This window comes from Sus scrofa, chromosome 1 (genome assembly GCF_054392235.1).
Source record: "Sus scrofa isolate SSC_HxYL_T2T_F1_AM1 chromosome 1, Sscrofa_HxYL_maternal_Yorkshire_Landrace_v2.0, whole genome shotgun sequence".
NCBI lineage: Eukaryota > Metazoa > Chordata > Mammalia > Artiodactyla > Suidae > Sus > Sus scrofa.
The window spans coordinates 271,936,956-271,951,408 of NC_139383.1; the positions used below are offsets into that span (position 1 = coordinate 271,936,956).

General features: G+C 39.1%; 1 protein-coding gene across 22 annotated transcripts in view; it reads right to left on the minus strand.

The window, feature by feature from the left end:
- Positions 1–14,453, minus strand: part of C5 (complement C5) — a 137,560-nt gene that overhangs the window by 56,126 nt on the left and 66,981 nt on the right. For all 22 annotated transcript variants that reach the window (XM_085011285.1, XM_085011204.1, XM_085011216.1 and 19 more), the window contains 8 exon segments: positions 13,443–13,533; positions 11,260–11,374; positions 9,562–9,688; positions 6,455–6,570; positions 4,045–4,230; positions 2,563–2,766; positions 564–773; positions 293–442 (listed from right to left, as the gene is read on the minus strand). In XM_085011285.1, coding sequence (XP_084867411.1) covers positions 293–442; positions 564–773; positions 2,563–2,766; positions 4,045–4,230; positions 6,455–6,570; positions 9,562–9,688; positions 11,260–11,374; positions 13,443–13,533 — 1,199 coding nt within the window.

Here is a 14,453-nt window from a genome sequence, read left to right on the forward strand (position 1 = left end):
AATCCCCAAAGCCTCCCTAATCAATGGAACTTTGGCCCCATGAAAGTAAATGCTATCACGGTCACATTCTTAAGTATTTAACTCCATTCAGGAAAAGCAAAAAAGGGTAGACCTAGGTTTGAGAGACTAATATGAGGATCACTTATCTCCCTAAGAACGACTGTTTTGAGTAGATTATAGAAAAGCAGGTCTACTCTTCCCTTAATTCTTCCCCACAACCTACTCCAGTGGCCACATTTTATGAAGCACTGCATAGGGCCACCCTTGTAACCAAGGCAATGTACTACTTAACTCTTTCCAGGGGCTTCTTGGCCGTCATTTGTACCCCATATATAGCTTTGTCCACTGCAGATAAAGCCACCCAGGAATCCAACTCAGTCACCAGATTAAGAGATACATGTTGGCCGGGGGAATATGTATCTGTATTTGGAGACAGATGAACCTATAAGGTCATTTGAAAAAGAAAATATCATTTGTATGACACAAAACTTCATAGAGAGCTGCACTTACAGCCCCCTTTATTCAGAAGAAAATTTGAATAGGTCTTATAATTTGTGGTTTACCTGGAGCTGGTTGCCACACTTTTCTTCAATATTTAACCAGACTGAGTCAGACACTAATTCTGCAGTCTGCTCTCCTGTAACAATGTAATAGACCAGGAGCCGAGCTGAAGGAACCATGTTCTGTGTCACTGGAATGTTTATGCTTTGATAAGCTGAATTTGAAAGTTTCTCCCTTGTGCCAAAGTGAACAATTTTGCCCCTGGATAAAATCTAAAAATAAACAGCAGCAGCAACAGTAATTACAAAAACAAAACCTTTGCTTCAGAATGGAGATTGGAGCTGGAGTCTAAAGTGTGTTAAAGAAAAAGAAAGTTAACATTGTATACGCTTTTACTATTCTATATGCCAGGAACTTCACGTTTAATTAACTCCCTTAGTTCTCATAATAACCAGAAGGATAGGATACTATCTCCACTGAGCAGATGAAGGGACTGAGGTTCAGGAACTAACTAAATAGCATACTGATTTCGGTGCAAAACCAACCAGCTAGGAATTCAAAGAGCTAAAATTTGACCCCAAATCTGTTTAAAGTCATCAGACTGTCGTTAACATCTCCTTCTTTAGTTGATTTAAAAATACAGATGAGGAGCTGAGTTCCTGTTGTGACTCAGTGGTTAACAAACCTGACTAGTGTCCAACACTAAAGATCTGGTGTTGCCGTGAGCTGTGGTATAGGTTGCAGACGTGGCTTGGATCCCGCATTGCTGTGGCTGTGGCGTAGGCTGGCAGCTACAGCTCTGACTTGACCCCTAAACTGGCAACCTCCATATGCTGCAGGTACGGCCCTAAATAGACAATATATATATATGGAATTTGGGAATTGTTTTAAAGCCAGAGATTAGTTTCTAAATTGAAAAGTATAAGGTTTAAAAAAAAAACCCTACAAATCATATGAAGCTAAAATGTCCTCAAAGATCCCTTAAATTGTCTTTAGAGAGAAGGACTGCATGTGTAGTTTTGGTACATAATCCCTAAATGGATCCCCTAATTATTACTATTAGTAGTAGTAGTAGTATTCTTTTTTTTTTTTTTTTTTTTTTGTCGTTTTAGGGCTGCACCTGTGGCATATGGAGATTTCCCAGGCTAGGGGTTGAATTGGAGCTACAGCTGCTGGCCTACACCACAGCCATAGCAACACCAGATCTGACCTGCATCTGTGACCTACACCATAGCTCACGGCAACACGGGATCCTTAACCCACTGAGAGAGGCCAGGGATCAAACCCGCAATCTCATGATTCCTAGCTGAATTCGTTTCCGCTGCACTACGATGGGAACTCCCCAGATCCCCTAATTATTCATCAGTCAATATGGTCTATAATCCTTATTTATTTTTAAATTTCTTCCTCAAAACTGCTGAAAAAATCATTATCACCTGTTTGGCCTGATCATTGGAATAATTAATTCTATTTCTTTGGCAATTGCCAGGAAGCCTTTGACATTTTTTGTGCATTCTTTCCTACCTTTTACTAATAGGCTTGACTGACACACATCTGTTTACTATAAGTGATAACAGAGACGTTGCTTGAGCAGGTTTGATGTGACATCTCTTACGAGCAGGGTTTGGATCCCTCCTTTATGCCATGTAATGCACATAATTTAAATAAATCTAGGCATGTAATCTAGACTTGGCCATGAAGTAGAGCAGAGACGATGTGAGAGTTTAATCAGTCTCTCTCTATGGAGGAATCAGGTTCTCTTTGGTGAAAGGCACATCACACAAAGAGTCAGAGGTTCCCAGTTCTAATCACAACCTTCTTCTGAGCTGAGTGACCATGCTGAGTGTTTAACCTCTTTGTCCCTCAGTTTTCTCATATGTGAAGTGGTCATGAATATCATGCCTTGTCTCAAATCCTTTTGCAAAACTGATTTTCAAATTAGATGATGTTCTTGAAAGTGCTTTTTAAGAACATATATGAGATCATCCTAATGCTTATCTATAAGCAAAGGAAAAACAGGTGGGGGAACAGTTGCTGTAAATCTGTCATTATCATACTTACCAAGTAATTATAGTGAGTTATTTTGTCAATATATGGACTTTTGGGGGTAACAACAACATTCAGATGTTCTCCGACAAGCACAGGTTTATAGTTTTGGGTCCATTCAATATATAGGTAACTTTGGCTGAGAGATGAATATGCTATTGCTCGGTAATTTGCTCTTGCCTGATTTTCATCTGGAAGATCTGGGTCTTCTGTCCTGATCTGGAAAAAAAATTTAAAAGACATGGATTGTGACATAATGTTTTCTGTGAAACATACCTTTAAAATTCTTTGCTTTATGAATTTCTAAATTTTACAACACCAAGTGCTAAAGAAAAAAATCCATTACTCCAATATTTGTACAGCTATGGTATCCAGTAATTTTACAAAGGCTATGGACAATAATTGGGATAATATGGGATTATGGGCTATGGTGGGCTTTACGCTAAAGTGAAGAGAGAAAGATGATCCTGGAACAAATATTAGCACCCCTTCCTGAAATGTCATGGTGAGTTGGGGACTCCTTTTCCTGTAGATTGGAATGGCAGGAATTGGGGGTAAGAGAAAGGTAGCAGTGGGGAGGTCTTGAGATCTGGGGACAGGAGTAGTGAATGGACATCACACAGACTCTCTAGCTCAGATGCACTGGGAAGTAGTGGCACAGAGGACGGCTTACAAATACAGAATGGAGCAGAAGTGAAATCATGGCAGTAACATTGGCCTTCAACAGCAAAGTTCATGCTCTGGAGTGAGACAGACACTGGTTTGCATCTAAGTGCTATCATTTATTACGTACGTTTGGATAAGTTATTTAAACATAAGAGATGTTAAAAGCTCCTGTTTCCTCAGCTGCAAGTTGGCAAAGATAATATTCTCTGACTCAAAAAGTTGATAAAATGGGCAGTAAATGTGTTGTACATAAACCTCGTAGCACAATGCCTAGCACATTGTAAGGGCTCAGCAGATGATGGTGAATATATGCATGCTAGGGCCATTGGCATGGCATTATTAATTTCCTCATTTTTCATTTGGGATTGAGACCCTAACTGTTATTTTCTAGGAGAGAAGATTATTAAGTGAACTCTAAGGTAGAGTGATTCATACAGCTAGAACAAAAGAGAGGCTTGCACATTTGACCCTTTTGTGGCCTGAAAAGAGATAAAAAATTGGGGAAGGGGAAAGAGAGAATATTCCTATCACTGATTTCCACTGCCATACCTATTCTGATGCTTCTATATTCTAATACAGTCTTACTGATTTAACAGAAAACAATTCATCCCAAATAAAAAAATTGATAGATTTATGTTCCTCAGGATCATTCAATGGATCTGCGGATTGCCTCCGGTGCTTTTTTTTTGGGGGGGGGGCAGGATGCAAAATTGTAGAACCGTTCACTGGACTCATGTATAAAATTTGCCGCATTTGTTCTGCACATTGGCCAAAACACACAGTCAAAAGTACACGTTGTCCTAGAAAATTTAACAGGAGAATTCAGCTCACATTAAACTCCAGCACCGTCACTCCAGCTGGGAGATTCACCACAAATGAAGCTACTCCGTCCCTGGAACGTGTTACACTTTTCTTTGACTCCAAGTCGGACGTCTCTTGGTTTGCATCAAGCGTTTGTGCACTCAGGATCACCGGGACCCCTCCTACCAAGAGGTCAAGTGAGTCCTTAACCTGCACCTGTTTGTCAGAACAGTCCAAATTCATTTCAACAGCTCATCATTTCTTTTAAAGCATAGCAATTCCGAAATAATTTTCCCTCCTCCCCATCAACTTATAAATTATTCATGTTTAATTCAGTGAAGAGAAGCATGTTTCCAGCTTATATATAGAAAGGTTTAATCTTACTTAGTTAAATAATTCTTTTTTTTTTTTCTTTTTAGGACCATACCCACAGTATATGGAGGTTCCCAGGCTAGGGGTTGAATCAGACCTGTAGCTGCCCGCCTACGCCACAGCCACAGCAACGTGGGATCCCAGCTGCGCCTGTGACCCACACCACAGCTCAAGGCAACATATACTAGTCAGATTCGTTTTCACTGAGCCATGACGGGAACTCCTAAATCATTCTTGAATTGATTCCCCATATATCAAGAAGACTCACAATATAAATACCATTCTATTAGGTCTGCCAAGTAGGTGTGATAATGTCTTCTCCTACCTTCTTGTTTCCTCAATTGATTGAGAATTGGATAAAGGAGAAAATGAGGCAATTACTTCTGGTAATGATTTTCTTGGATAGGGGAAACAATAAATTGCATCTTTTTTTTCTTTCCTTAAACTCTACTTCTCATAGCCATGTGTATGGTCATAGAGAATTTCCACATATATTTTATATGTGATATGATATATATATAAGGTATTTTAAAGTATATTCTATATAATAACATATTTATGACCTTTTATTATATATTATATTAATATTATTATATATGCTCTATAATGTTATAAATTATCACATGTATTATATGGTAGTATGTTATATAAGTATGTAAGAAGTTATAAGCATGTCCAAATCTTGCTTTGGATCTGTAAATCTTTTGCTCTTAAAAACCTGGGAGTTCCCAGAGTTCCTGTTATGGTGCAGCAGAAGGAAATCTGACTAGGAACCATGAGGTTGCAGGTTTGATCCCTGGCCTCGCTCAGTGGGTTAAGGATCTGGCGTTGCCATGAGCTGTGGTGTACGTTGCAGACGTGGTTCGGATCCCACATTGCTGTGGCTGTGGCGTAGGCCGGCAGCTATAACTCTGATTCGATCCCTAGCTTGGGAACCTCCCTATGCCTTGGATGCAGCCCTAAAAAGCCAAAACAAAAGAAAACAAAACAAAACCCCTGGGAGTTCCTGTTGTGGCTCATTGGGTTAAGGAGTGGTATTATCTCTGTGAGCATGTGGATTCCATTCCTGGCCTCGCTCAGTGTGTTAAGGGTCCCATGTTGCTGCAAGCTGCAGCATAGTTTACAGATGTGGCTCTCATCCAATTGCCGTGGCTGTGGTGTAGGCCGCAGCAGCTCCAATTTGACCCCTGGCCTGGGAACTTACATATACCATAGGTGCAAGTGACCTACAGTAATAAATACTCCAGTTTAATTATCCTAAAGTTGATTTTTAAAAGCAACACATTTTAAAGAATAAAAAAATTCTACTCTAGCCTCTAAAGGATAGGGAATAAACATTTCCATTTTATAAATACAATAAAACATACATACAATAAAGCATTTTTTATATTTTATAATAACATATAGACTACTAAATGCAATAGAATATAGTTTAAAAGTCAAATGAAGGTTTTAACTCCATACTATCAGTGTTTTAAAAAGGAAAACTGGAGGAAGGAGAGAAAATGTTAAAAAGGAAAAAGCAAAAAATATGGAGAAATGAGTCAGGAACAGACAGAAAGTGTCAAGACGGAAAGAATGGAGGACAATACAGAGAGATAAGACCAGAGTTCTGCACAAAGAATGCAGAGTGAAAAGCACAGAAATGTGCCCTCAGAGACACACAGGAAGTAAGAAATGGTGAAAGAAAGGGGTTTATTTTCAAGGAATGATATCTCTGCTTTAAGACTTTTAAAGAACATGCTGCCAAATAATTTTAAATGTTAGTATTTTTTGAACTATAGGCTTATGGGATTTTATTTACATATTATTTAATACAACACTCATTTGGGGAATGTCTAACACAGGCTATCTAACTAAATACTGAAACAGCCCTGAGGATTAAAATCATTCCCAAGGCTGAAGCTGGCCTGCAGTTTCCCAACCCCAGCCACATTGTAGGAGGGGCAGATTTCACAGAATGAGTTCCCTCTGTGATTTGCCTCTCTGTCATCTTTCCCCTGTTTGCTGACCCCATATTTTCAGAAAAAGACAATCACATTCAGCAGTTTTCCACCCCCTCATCTACCTTGATAGAATATGGAATCCCAGGTTTCACAAAAAGAGGAGTAGCAACCAAATTCAGTTTGTAGGGAGAAAGGACGTATTTGATGCCAGGAATTTCTGCCTCTTCAGAAAATCCACCTAAAGAAACGACAATGATTATGTTGAATTTTTAGGAGTGTACTGACCTGTGTGGGGAGCTATTTTGTCTGCACAGACTTATTCATTCACCCCATTCCTGCACTCATTTGTTTACCAATAGCAAAGAGGATATGGGTCTTGTGGTTCAGAGCAGCAATGCAGAGAAGAGTCTAAACTCTTCTCAGGCATTTCCAAAGCCTTACACACAAGGCTTGTGTGTAGAGATGGCTCTTGTGGAAGCCGAGCAATAAAAAGGATTGGACCGAGGAGGCATTCATCAAGGAAGGGATGCCACTTTTTGCCAGTGACCTGAGTTTCAGTTAAATATGTATAAGGGATTAGGGAGCGAAGGAAAGGGTAGGTTAGAGACTAAGCCTCACAGGCAGTTCACTTTCAGAGGGCAAGGATATGGAGAGAAATGGAGAGGAGAGTTTGAGGTAGAGAGAACTGGCAAGACCCCAACAATGTTACCGTTTAGCTAAAATGTAACCTAAGCTCTAGTATCCCCAAACTCTTTTCTAATATTAGATTCCTAATTCCCTACGTCTATATCCTCTACTTCAGCCAATGGAATAATCTGCCATTCTCGAAGATCAAGCTTCATTCCCCATCCTTGGCATGTCCCCTTTAAGAAGGGTGTCCCACTTCATCCTGCCTATCATTCCTGACTCAACACCCTACTTATCTTTCAAGACAAGACCAGTCATCTTCAGGACACCATTCTTGATTGCTCAACAATCATCTAGGAACTCATCTTCTTCTGAAGATGACTTTTTAGTAGCATTAAGTACTTTGTTTAGAGCACATATGGAATTCCTTCTTGTAACAGAGTTCTTTGTTTCCTTGTCTTATAGCTGATGCTAGTTTGTAAGCCACTTAAATCTTGGGATTATGCATCATTAACATTTGTAAGCCTGCATGTTTAGCAGCACTCTTTCAGTATCTAATAAATATTGCTTAAACTGAATTTATTTGAAATAAATTGAGAAAAATATAAATAAAAAAGAAACATTAAAATAACATCAAGGATTTCCTGTTGTGGCCCAGTGGGTTAAGGATCTGGCATTGCCACAAGCTGCAGTGTGGGTCACAGATGTGGCTTGTATCCAAGCGTTGCTATGGCTGTGGTATAGGCCTATAGCTCCAACTCCAATCTGACCCCTAGCCCAGGAACTTCCATATACTGCAGGTGTTACCAGAAAATGGAAAAAAAAAAGTCAAAAACAATAACCAGGACAGGAGTATATAAAGACACCATCATTCTCCCATGTCTTTTGAGCATGTGATGTATATACAAAGAGCTCAATAACTTGATAAATAGCTCAATTCTTCATTCTGCTACCTTTGAAGGACAAATTTAAAGAGGTGGAAAGGGACTTAGGAATCATCTGGTCTAACAGTCATTTTACTGAAAAAAAAATAGACTCAGTGTAGTTAAATTATTTGTTCAAGGTTAGTTGGGGGTTCAATATAGATCTGAAAACACAAAGAATATTAGTAATCAAGACATATCAGAAGAAAGACAAATTAACCCAATTTGGAATAATAATTAATAACAATTAAAAACTATTGGAGTGGGAATTAAGAGTCCTAGACAAGATGTTAAGAATTGTAAGAAAGAAGCTGGTGGAGAGAAGAAGAAGGGGGGACAGGTGAGGTCAAGGGGGAAAGGGGGAGAGGAGGGCGGAGGAGGAGCTGTTTTAAGTTCTTTGGGTATACAGACACTTTGATCCTCAGCAAAACCCTATGAGGTTATCTACTATTACTGAATCCTAATAAAATGAAACATTGTTACCTCCAATTTTAGATAGAATTATTGCCTATTGTAGAAGACAAGGGCTTTAGGATGCACTTAGTTCAACCTATCATTGTACAGCTAAGGGGTGAAAACAATGATAGTAGCAGTAATTTTCACTTGCATAGTAGTTTATCAAAACATTTTTTTGGAGTTCCCATCGTGGCTCAGTGGAACGAATCCAACTAGGAGCCATGAGGTTGCAGGTTTGATCCCTGGCCTCGCTCAGTGGATTAAGGATCGGGCATTGCCGTGAGCTGGGGTGTAGGTCGCAGATGCAGCTCGGATCTGGTGTTGCTGTGGCTGTGGTGTAGGCTGGCAGCTACAGTTCTGATTGGACCCCTAGCCTGGGAACCTCCAATGTCGCAGGTACAGCCCTAAAAAGACAAAAAAGACGAAAAAATAAAACCATGAGGTTTTGGGTTCGATCCCTGCCCTTGCTCAGTGGGTGAAGGTTCCGGCGTTGCCGTGAGCTGTGGTGTAGGTTGCAGACGCGGCTTGATCCCGTGTTGCTGTGGCTCTGGCATAGGCTGGCGGCTACAGCTCTGATTCAACCCCTAGCCTGGGAACCTCCATATGCTGCGGGAGCGGCCCAAGAAATGGCAAAAAGGCAAAAAAAAAAAAAAAATGTTTTTTTAAGATGGCACCTGGGGCATATGGAGGTTCCCAGGCCAGGGGTTGAATCAGAGCGGTAGCTGCCAGCCAACACCACAGCCATAGCAATGTGGGATCTAAGCTGTGTCTGCTACATACACCGCAGCTCGAGGCAACGGCGGATCTTTAACCCACTGAGTGAGGCCAGGAATCAAACCCTCATCCTCATGGATACTAGTCGGGTTCGTTAACTGCTGAGCCACAACCGGAACTCCTCAAACATTTTTTATACATGGTCTCTTGATTTTGCTTCTTACCAGGTGAGAAAATTGGGATGCCAGATGTTCAAACCAGATAGGCTGCAGAGCCACTGGGAATATCAAATGGGCAGGTGTTATCTCATTTTTTGCCATTGAGGCAATAGGGACCCAATGACTAGAGAGTGCCAGAGCTATACTCTAGCCTTGGTTTTTAATAATGTAAAAAATAAAATTTAACTATGAAAGAAAGTAAAATGTGAAAGACCTGTAGAAATCATTTATACTTTTAATGTACTTTCTAAATATTTCCCAAGAGAAAGTTTAAAAAAAAAAAAAACTCACCTGTAGACTCTATGACTGTCACACCAATATAAAGGTACTTGTTGTTCAAATCTTCTAGACTGTCATAGGACAATTCTTTAATTGCTGTTTCAGAGTTAAATGTGACTTTAGCAATTCCATTTATCAACTTTTTAAGGGGGGAAAACAAAAGAGTTATTTTAGACAAGAATTTATAAGGAAAAATGAACAAAATCTGCCTTTACTACCCTCTCAATTGAAGACAAGTATCAGAGGAATGCTTTATCGTTGCCACTAAAGTGAATACCTGAGTCCACTAATAAGCCCAGAATGTCATTTTCTAATATATTTGTTTAGAATTATAGACACAGAAGAGTTGTAAGCATCACTTGCTTCCACAGGTCCGTTTTGTACTAACTGACAAAGACGCCTTCTTCCAATCCCTGAGTCATCATCATATTTCCAGGCCTCTCAGCTTACTTTTGCTCTTCACTGAATTTATGAGGTTTTATGATCTTTAATTTGCACTTTGCTGCTTACATAGTGAAATATCTATTTAAAAACACACAGTAAGTAAAGGGATATGGAGTTAAGTTATATGATATTATTTAATTATTAGCCAAAACAGTAAAATAGATTTTGCCTTATTTTTCCTTCTGAAATTGAGTAATTTGAGGTGAGGGTTTGTCTTATGTAGCTTTAAATCTCAGTCTAACTTGGAATCTTCCATTAAAAAGAGGTTTAACTTATATCTTAAAGAAATACAATTGCCTTTTGAAAAAGCAAAGGCTAAGTAACTGATACAATTATGTGAATATGCAGCAGTGAGCAAAATGACATGAGCCCTTAACCTCTGCAGTATAAAGAACACTGAACCAGGGAAAAGGGGACCAGGGCTCTACTCTGAGCCCTAGCAACTACTAGCCCTTAACCACGGACCAATAACTGTCCAGTGAGTTCATTGTGAATTCTTTCACTTATAAATTTTTCTAGAGCACCTACTATTTGCCAGGAACCAGCTTGGCTCTGGGCATATAATGGGAATGATTCAGACCCATGAAGAGTTTCAGGGATAGACTGATAAAGAAATAAATAAACCATTCCAGTAAGAAGGGTTTCTCAGTCTCAGCAGTATTGACATTTGGACAGGATAATTCCTTATTGTGGGGCACTGCTCTGAAGGAGTTTCACAGCATCCCTGGCCTTCACCCACCAAGTCCCTGGATCATCCCCTTCCCCAGTTGTGACAACCACAAATGGTCTCTGGACATCGCCAAATGTCCCCTTGGGGGTAAAGCCCATCCCTGGTTGAGAACCACTGCAATAAAGTATAGAATATGCCCTACTAAGAGTGGCTCAAGGCTGAGGGAGTAGAAAGGGTGTTGATGTTGAGACAAAGAATAAGAAGGAATTAGCCAGGCAAAGAGGAGACAAGAGGGCACAAAGGGAGAGAGCATCCCAGGCAGAAGGAGCAGCTCTGCAGAGACCTGGAGGCAAGAGGTAAGTTTAAGAAACTGGAGTGACCGGTACAAGGGAGAAGAAAGGGAGAGATGGGCTGGTGAGGAGGACTGATGCTAAGGAAAGTGAACTCGATCCTAAGGATAGTGAGAAGCCAATGGAGGGCTTTTAAGCTTCAATTCCCACACCTATATAAAATGAGGGATTGGACTAGATGATTTTGACGTAACTTTCCATCTCTAGCATTCATGGTGTATCTTTAGGTACAAATGAACGTCTTACCATTGTGTTCCGCATTGCTTTTTGCATCATTACTTTTTGCTCGTCTTTTAAATCTTCTCTTATTCCAAAAAACATATAAACATCAGCTTCACTGACGACTTTATTATAAAAATATCTGTCAAACAATCACAGCACAAAATTGTTTGGCTAACATGCTTACAATAATTAAATCTGGATAAAATGTAACAATTTTAAGTTACATAAAGCGCTTGACACACTTTAAAGTGTCTTTCCTCCACTATTACGTTTCATGCTCATAAAGCTGCAATAATAAAGCCAAAGTACAGAATTTATTACTACATGCTAGATGAAAAAACTGAGCTTGAGGAGTTCCCGTCGTGGCGCAGTGGTTAACGAATCCGACTAGGAACCATGAGGTCACGGGTTCGGTCCCTGCCCTTGCTCAGTGGGTTAACGATCCGGCGTTGCCGTGAGCTGTGGTGTAGGTTGCAGACGCGGCTCAGATCCCGAGTTGCTGTGGCTCTGGCATAGGCTGGCAGCTACAGCTCCGATTAGACCCCTAGCCTGGGAAACTCCATATGCCGCGGGAGCGGCCCAAGAAATAGCAAAAAGACAAAAAAAACACAAAAAAACAAAAAAACAAAACTGAGCTTGAGGAGATTGAAAGAGTTAGGTCTGGGCCCTTGCTTACAGGACACATTACTTCTTCAATGATTTTGACACCAGTGGGGAGCTGCTCTCTATTTTCTTTTACATTTTTAAAAGCAGCATGTCCAATCTCACAGTAATATAAGTTCTTTTTAAAAATTCTAATTGCATATTTCCTTACTGTAGAGTTAAAACAAGAATAAAGAGAATTTCCTGCACAGCAAATACTATAGCAAAAGCTAACTTTCCTTATTCATAGTTTGAACAACAACAACAAAGTCCATTAAAAGAAGTTTTAATTCTTCTATAATTCTCTGTCAAGCAAGGCTTTTATGTTGGTTTATATTAAGTGATAAACACTCTGAGGTATAAATGCTAGTAAGAGAGGCAGTATAGGGTAGCATTTGAGGTCATGGATTCTGGAACCAAACAGGCCATATGACATATTAGCTGTACAATCTTGGGTAAATTGCTTAATATTTATGAACCTCTGTTTTTCTATTTGTAATGTGGGGATAATAACAGTATTTATATCATGGAGTTTTCATAAAGATTAAATAAGCTAATATATACAGAGTGCTTTGAAAAGTGCCTGACATATTATTATGTAAATTGGTTATTATTAATAACTACACATATTGTCATTTTTAGATGGTAGATTGCTTGCAAAACTAACCCCACTTCTCTGCCTCCCAATGTATCTACCATGTTTGCAGCTCCGTGCTTGCAAAGGGTGTGAAGGAAGTCCAATTCCTTTGGGCTAGTTTTGCAGTTTGCTTTGGATAAAAGAATGTGGTGGAAGTAATGATGTGCCAGTCCCGAGCTTAGGACTCAGAGGACTTTTATGCTCCCATTTTCTCTCTTTGAGCACTGCTGCTGCACACGCTATCTGGTTAGTTGATGACAAACACACATGGTCCAGTCATCCTTGCAGCTTCAGTCAACTGCCAGCCAACTGCTTAGGCATACAAGTAAGACCTCTCTAGACCAGATGGCCCTCAGGTGACCTGCCAACTGATTGCAGGCAATAGGCTAGTTTCATTGACATCTGTTGAGCCCAGTTCAGCAGAAATGTCCAGCTGACACATAAATGGTTGTGGTTTTAAGGCAATGGGCCTTGGAGTAGTTATACAGCATTAATTGGCTGATTAAGCCATTAAGAATGAAGAAGTGAAGGCTTAATATCACAGTCCCAATATCTAGGTCATACTGGTTCCTAAACATATACTTTAAACTTAAATCGACAGGAATTTTTTTTTCTGCTAGTGAATAACCAACAAAGATAAAATCAGGTTCTGCTGAAATCAATATAAGCAAATATACTATAAACATGATATCTTCTCAGTCAGTTCCAAATTTATAGCAGACATTTCCAAACATCACAAATCTCATCAATATATAAATTTATCAACTCAACACATTGTACATCTCAAATTTGTATACTTTTGTATGGCAATTATATCTCAATAAAACTGGAGAAAAAAATCACAGATCTCACTCTGGGCAAATATCACCAGAGTTGGCACTCGGTTTAGCTGGATATTCTGGAAAAAAAAAAAAAAAGATTTCCTTACCTTGCTTTTACAGTAATTTCAAAGTCATTAAAATCTTTATAACCAATGAAATTATTTTCTGGTTCTATTGAGACAGAAAAATGTGGCAACACTGAAAAAAAAAAAAAGGCAACATTACCATTTAAATTAGAGTAGCCTTTAAAGCTTAGCAACCAACTGTACTTTCTGGCATAGTTGGATAAGCTATGACATTAACACAAAATCCACTCTGTCATCATTATCATCATCAACAGCAATATTTTGGGAAGCCTCCCACTCTACCAATCAGAGGTCAATCCATCCTCTACGTACTAGAAGTACTTCGTACTTTGATTTCAGCACTTATTATAGTCAGTTGATTATCTCCTCCACTAGAGGATGGGCTCCTTGAAATAAAAAAGACTATTTTATATGCTCCCCCCGCATCCTTCTCATAAGTTATAAAAATAATATATGCTCAACAGATGTTTATTAAATTAAAAATGGAAAAAGAAAATTCTTGCTTATTTACATTTTCTTTTTTGTCTAGTAGACAAAAATCCATCCAGTCTCCAAATTCCTACATAAAACTCTCACTTTAGTCAAGAAGAGAGAGCTTACAATTAGCTACAAGAAAAAATTTTCGTGCAAAGTTAAACATTAGGGCAGAAAGGAAGGAATTCTTTTTTTTTTTTTTTCCATCTCTTTGGTATCTTTATTGCCCAAGAGAAAACAATTTCCCTTGTCAAAATTGCACTGTCTTCTCTTTATACTAAATCAGATTTTGTACTAAGGCTTACAGATTCTAGTTCTATTAAGCTGCACAACAGTTAGTAGAAAATTGGATGATTATATGACCTTGATATTGTAGACAAAGATTTGCATACGAGAATAAGTGATATAGTTGGTTTGAGATACAGCTTATATGTTTTCTAGATAGGGAAAAACAGAAGTAAAAGAGCAATGCAATTTGTTGCTCTGGGCTGTGTTCCTATGTTATTAAAGATCAAGGCAGATATGAAAAAGAGGAAAATATTTCATTCTTTCATCCAG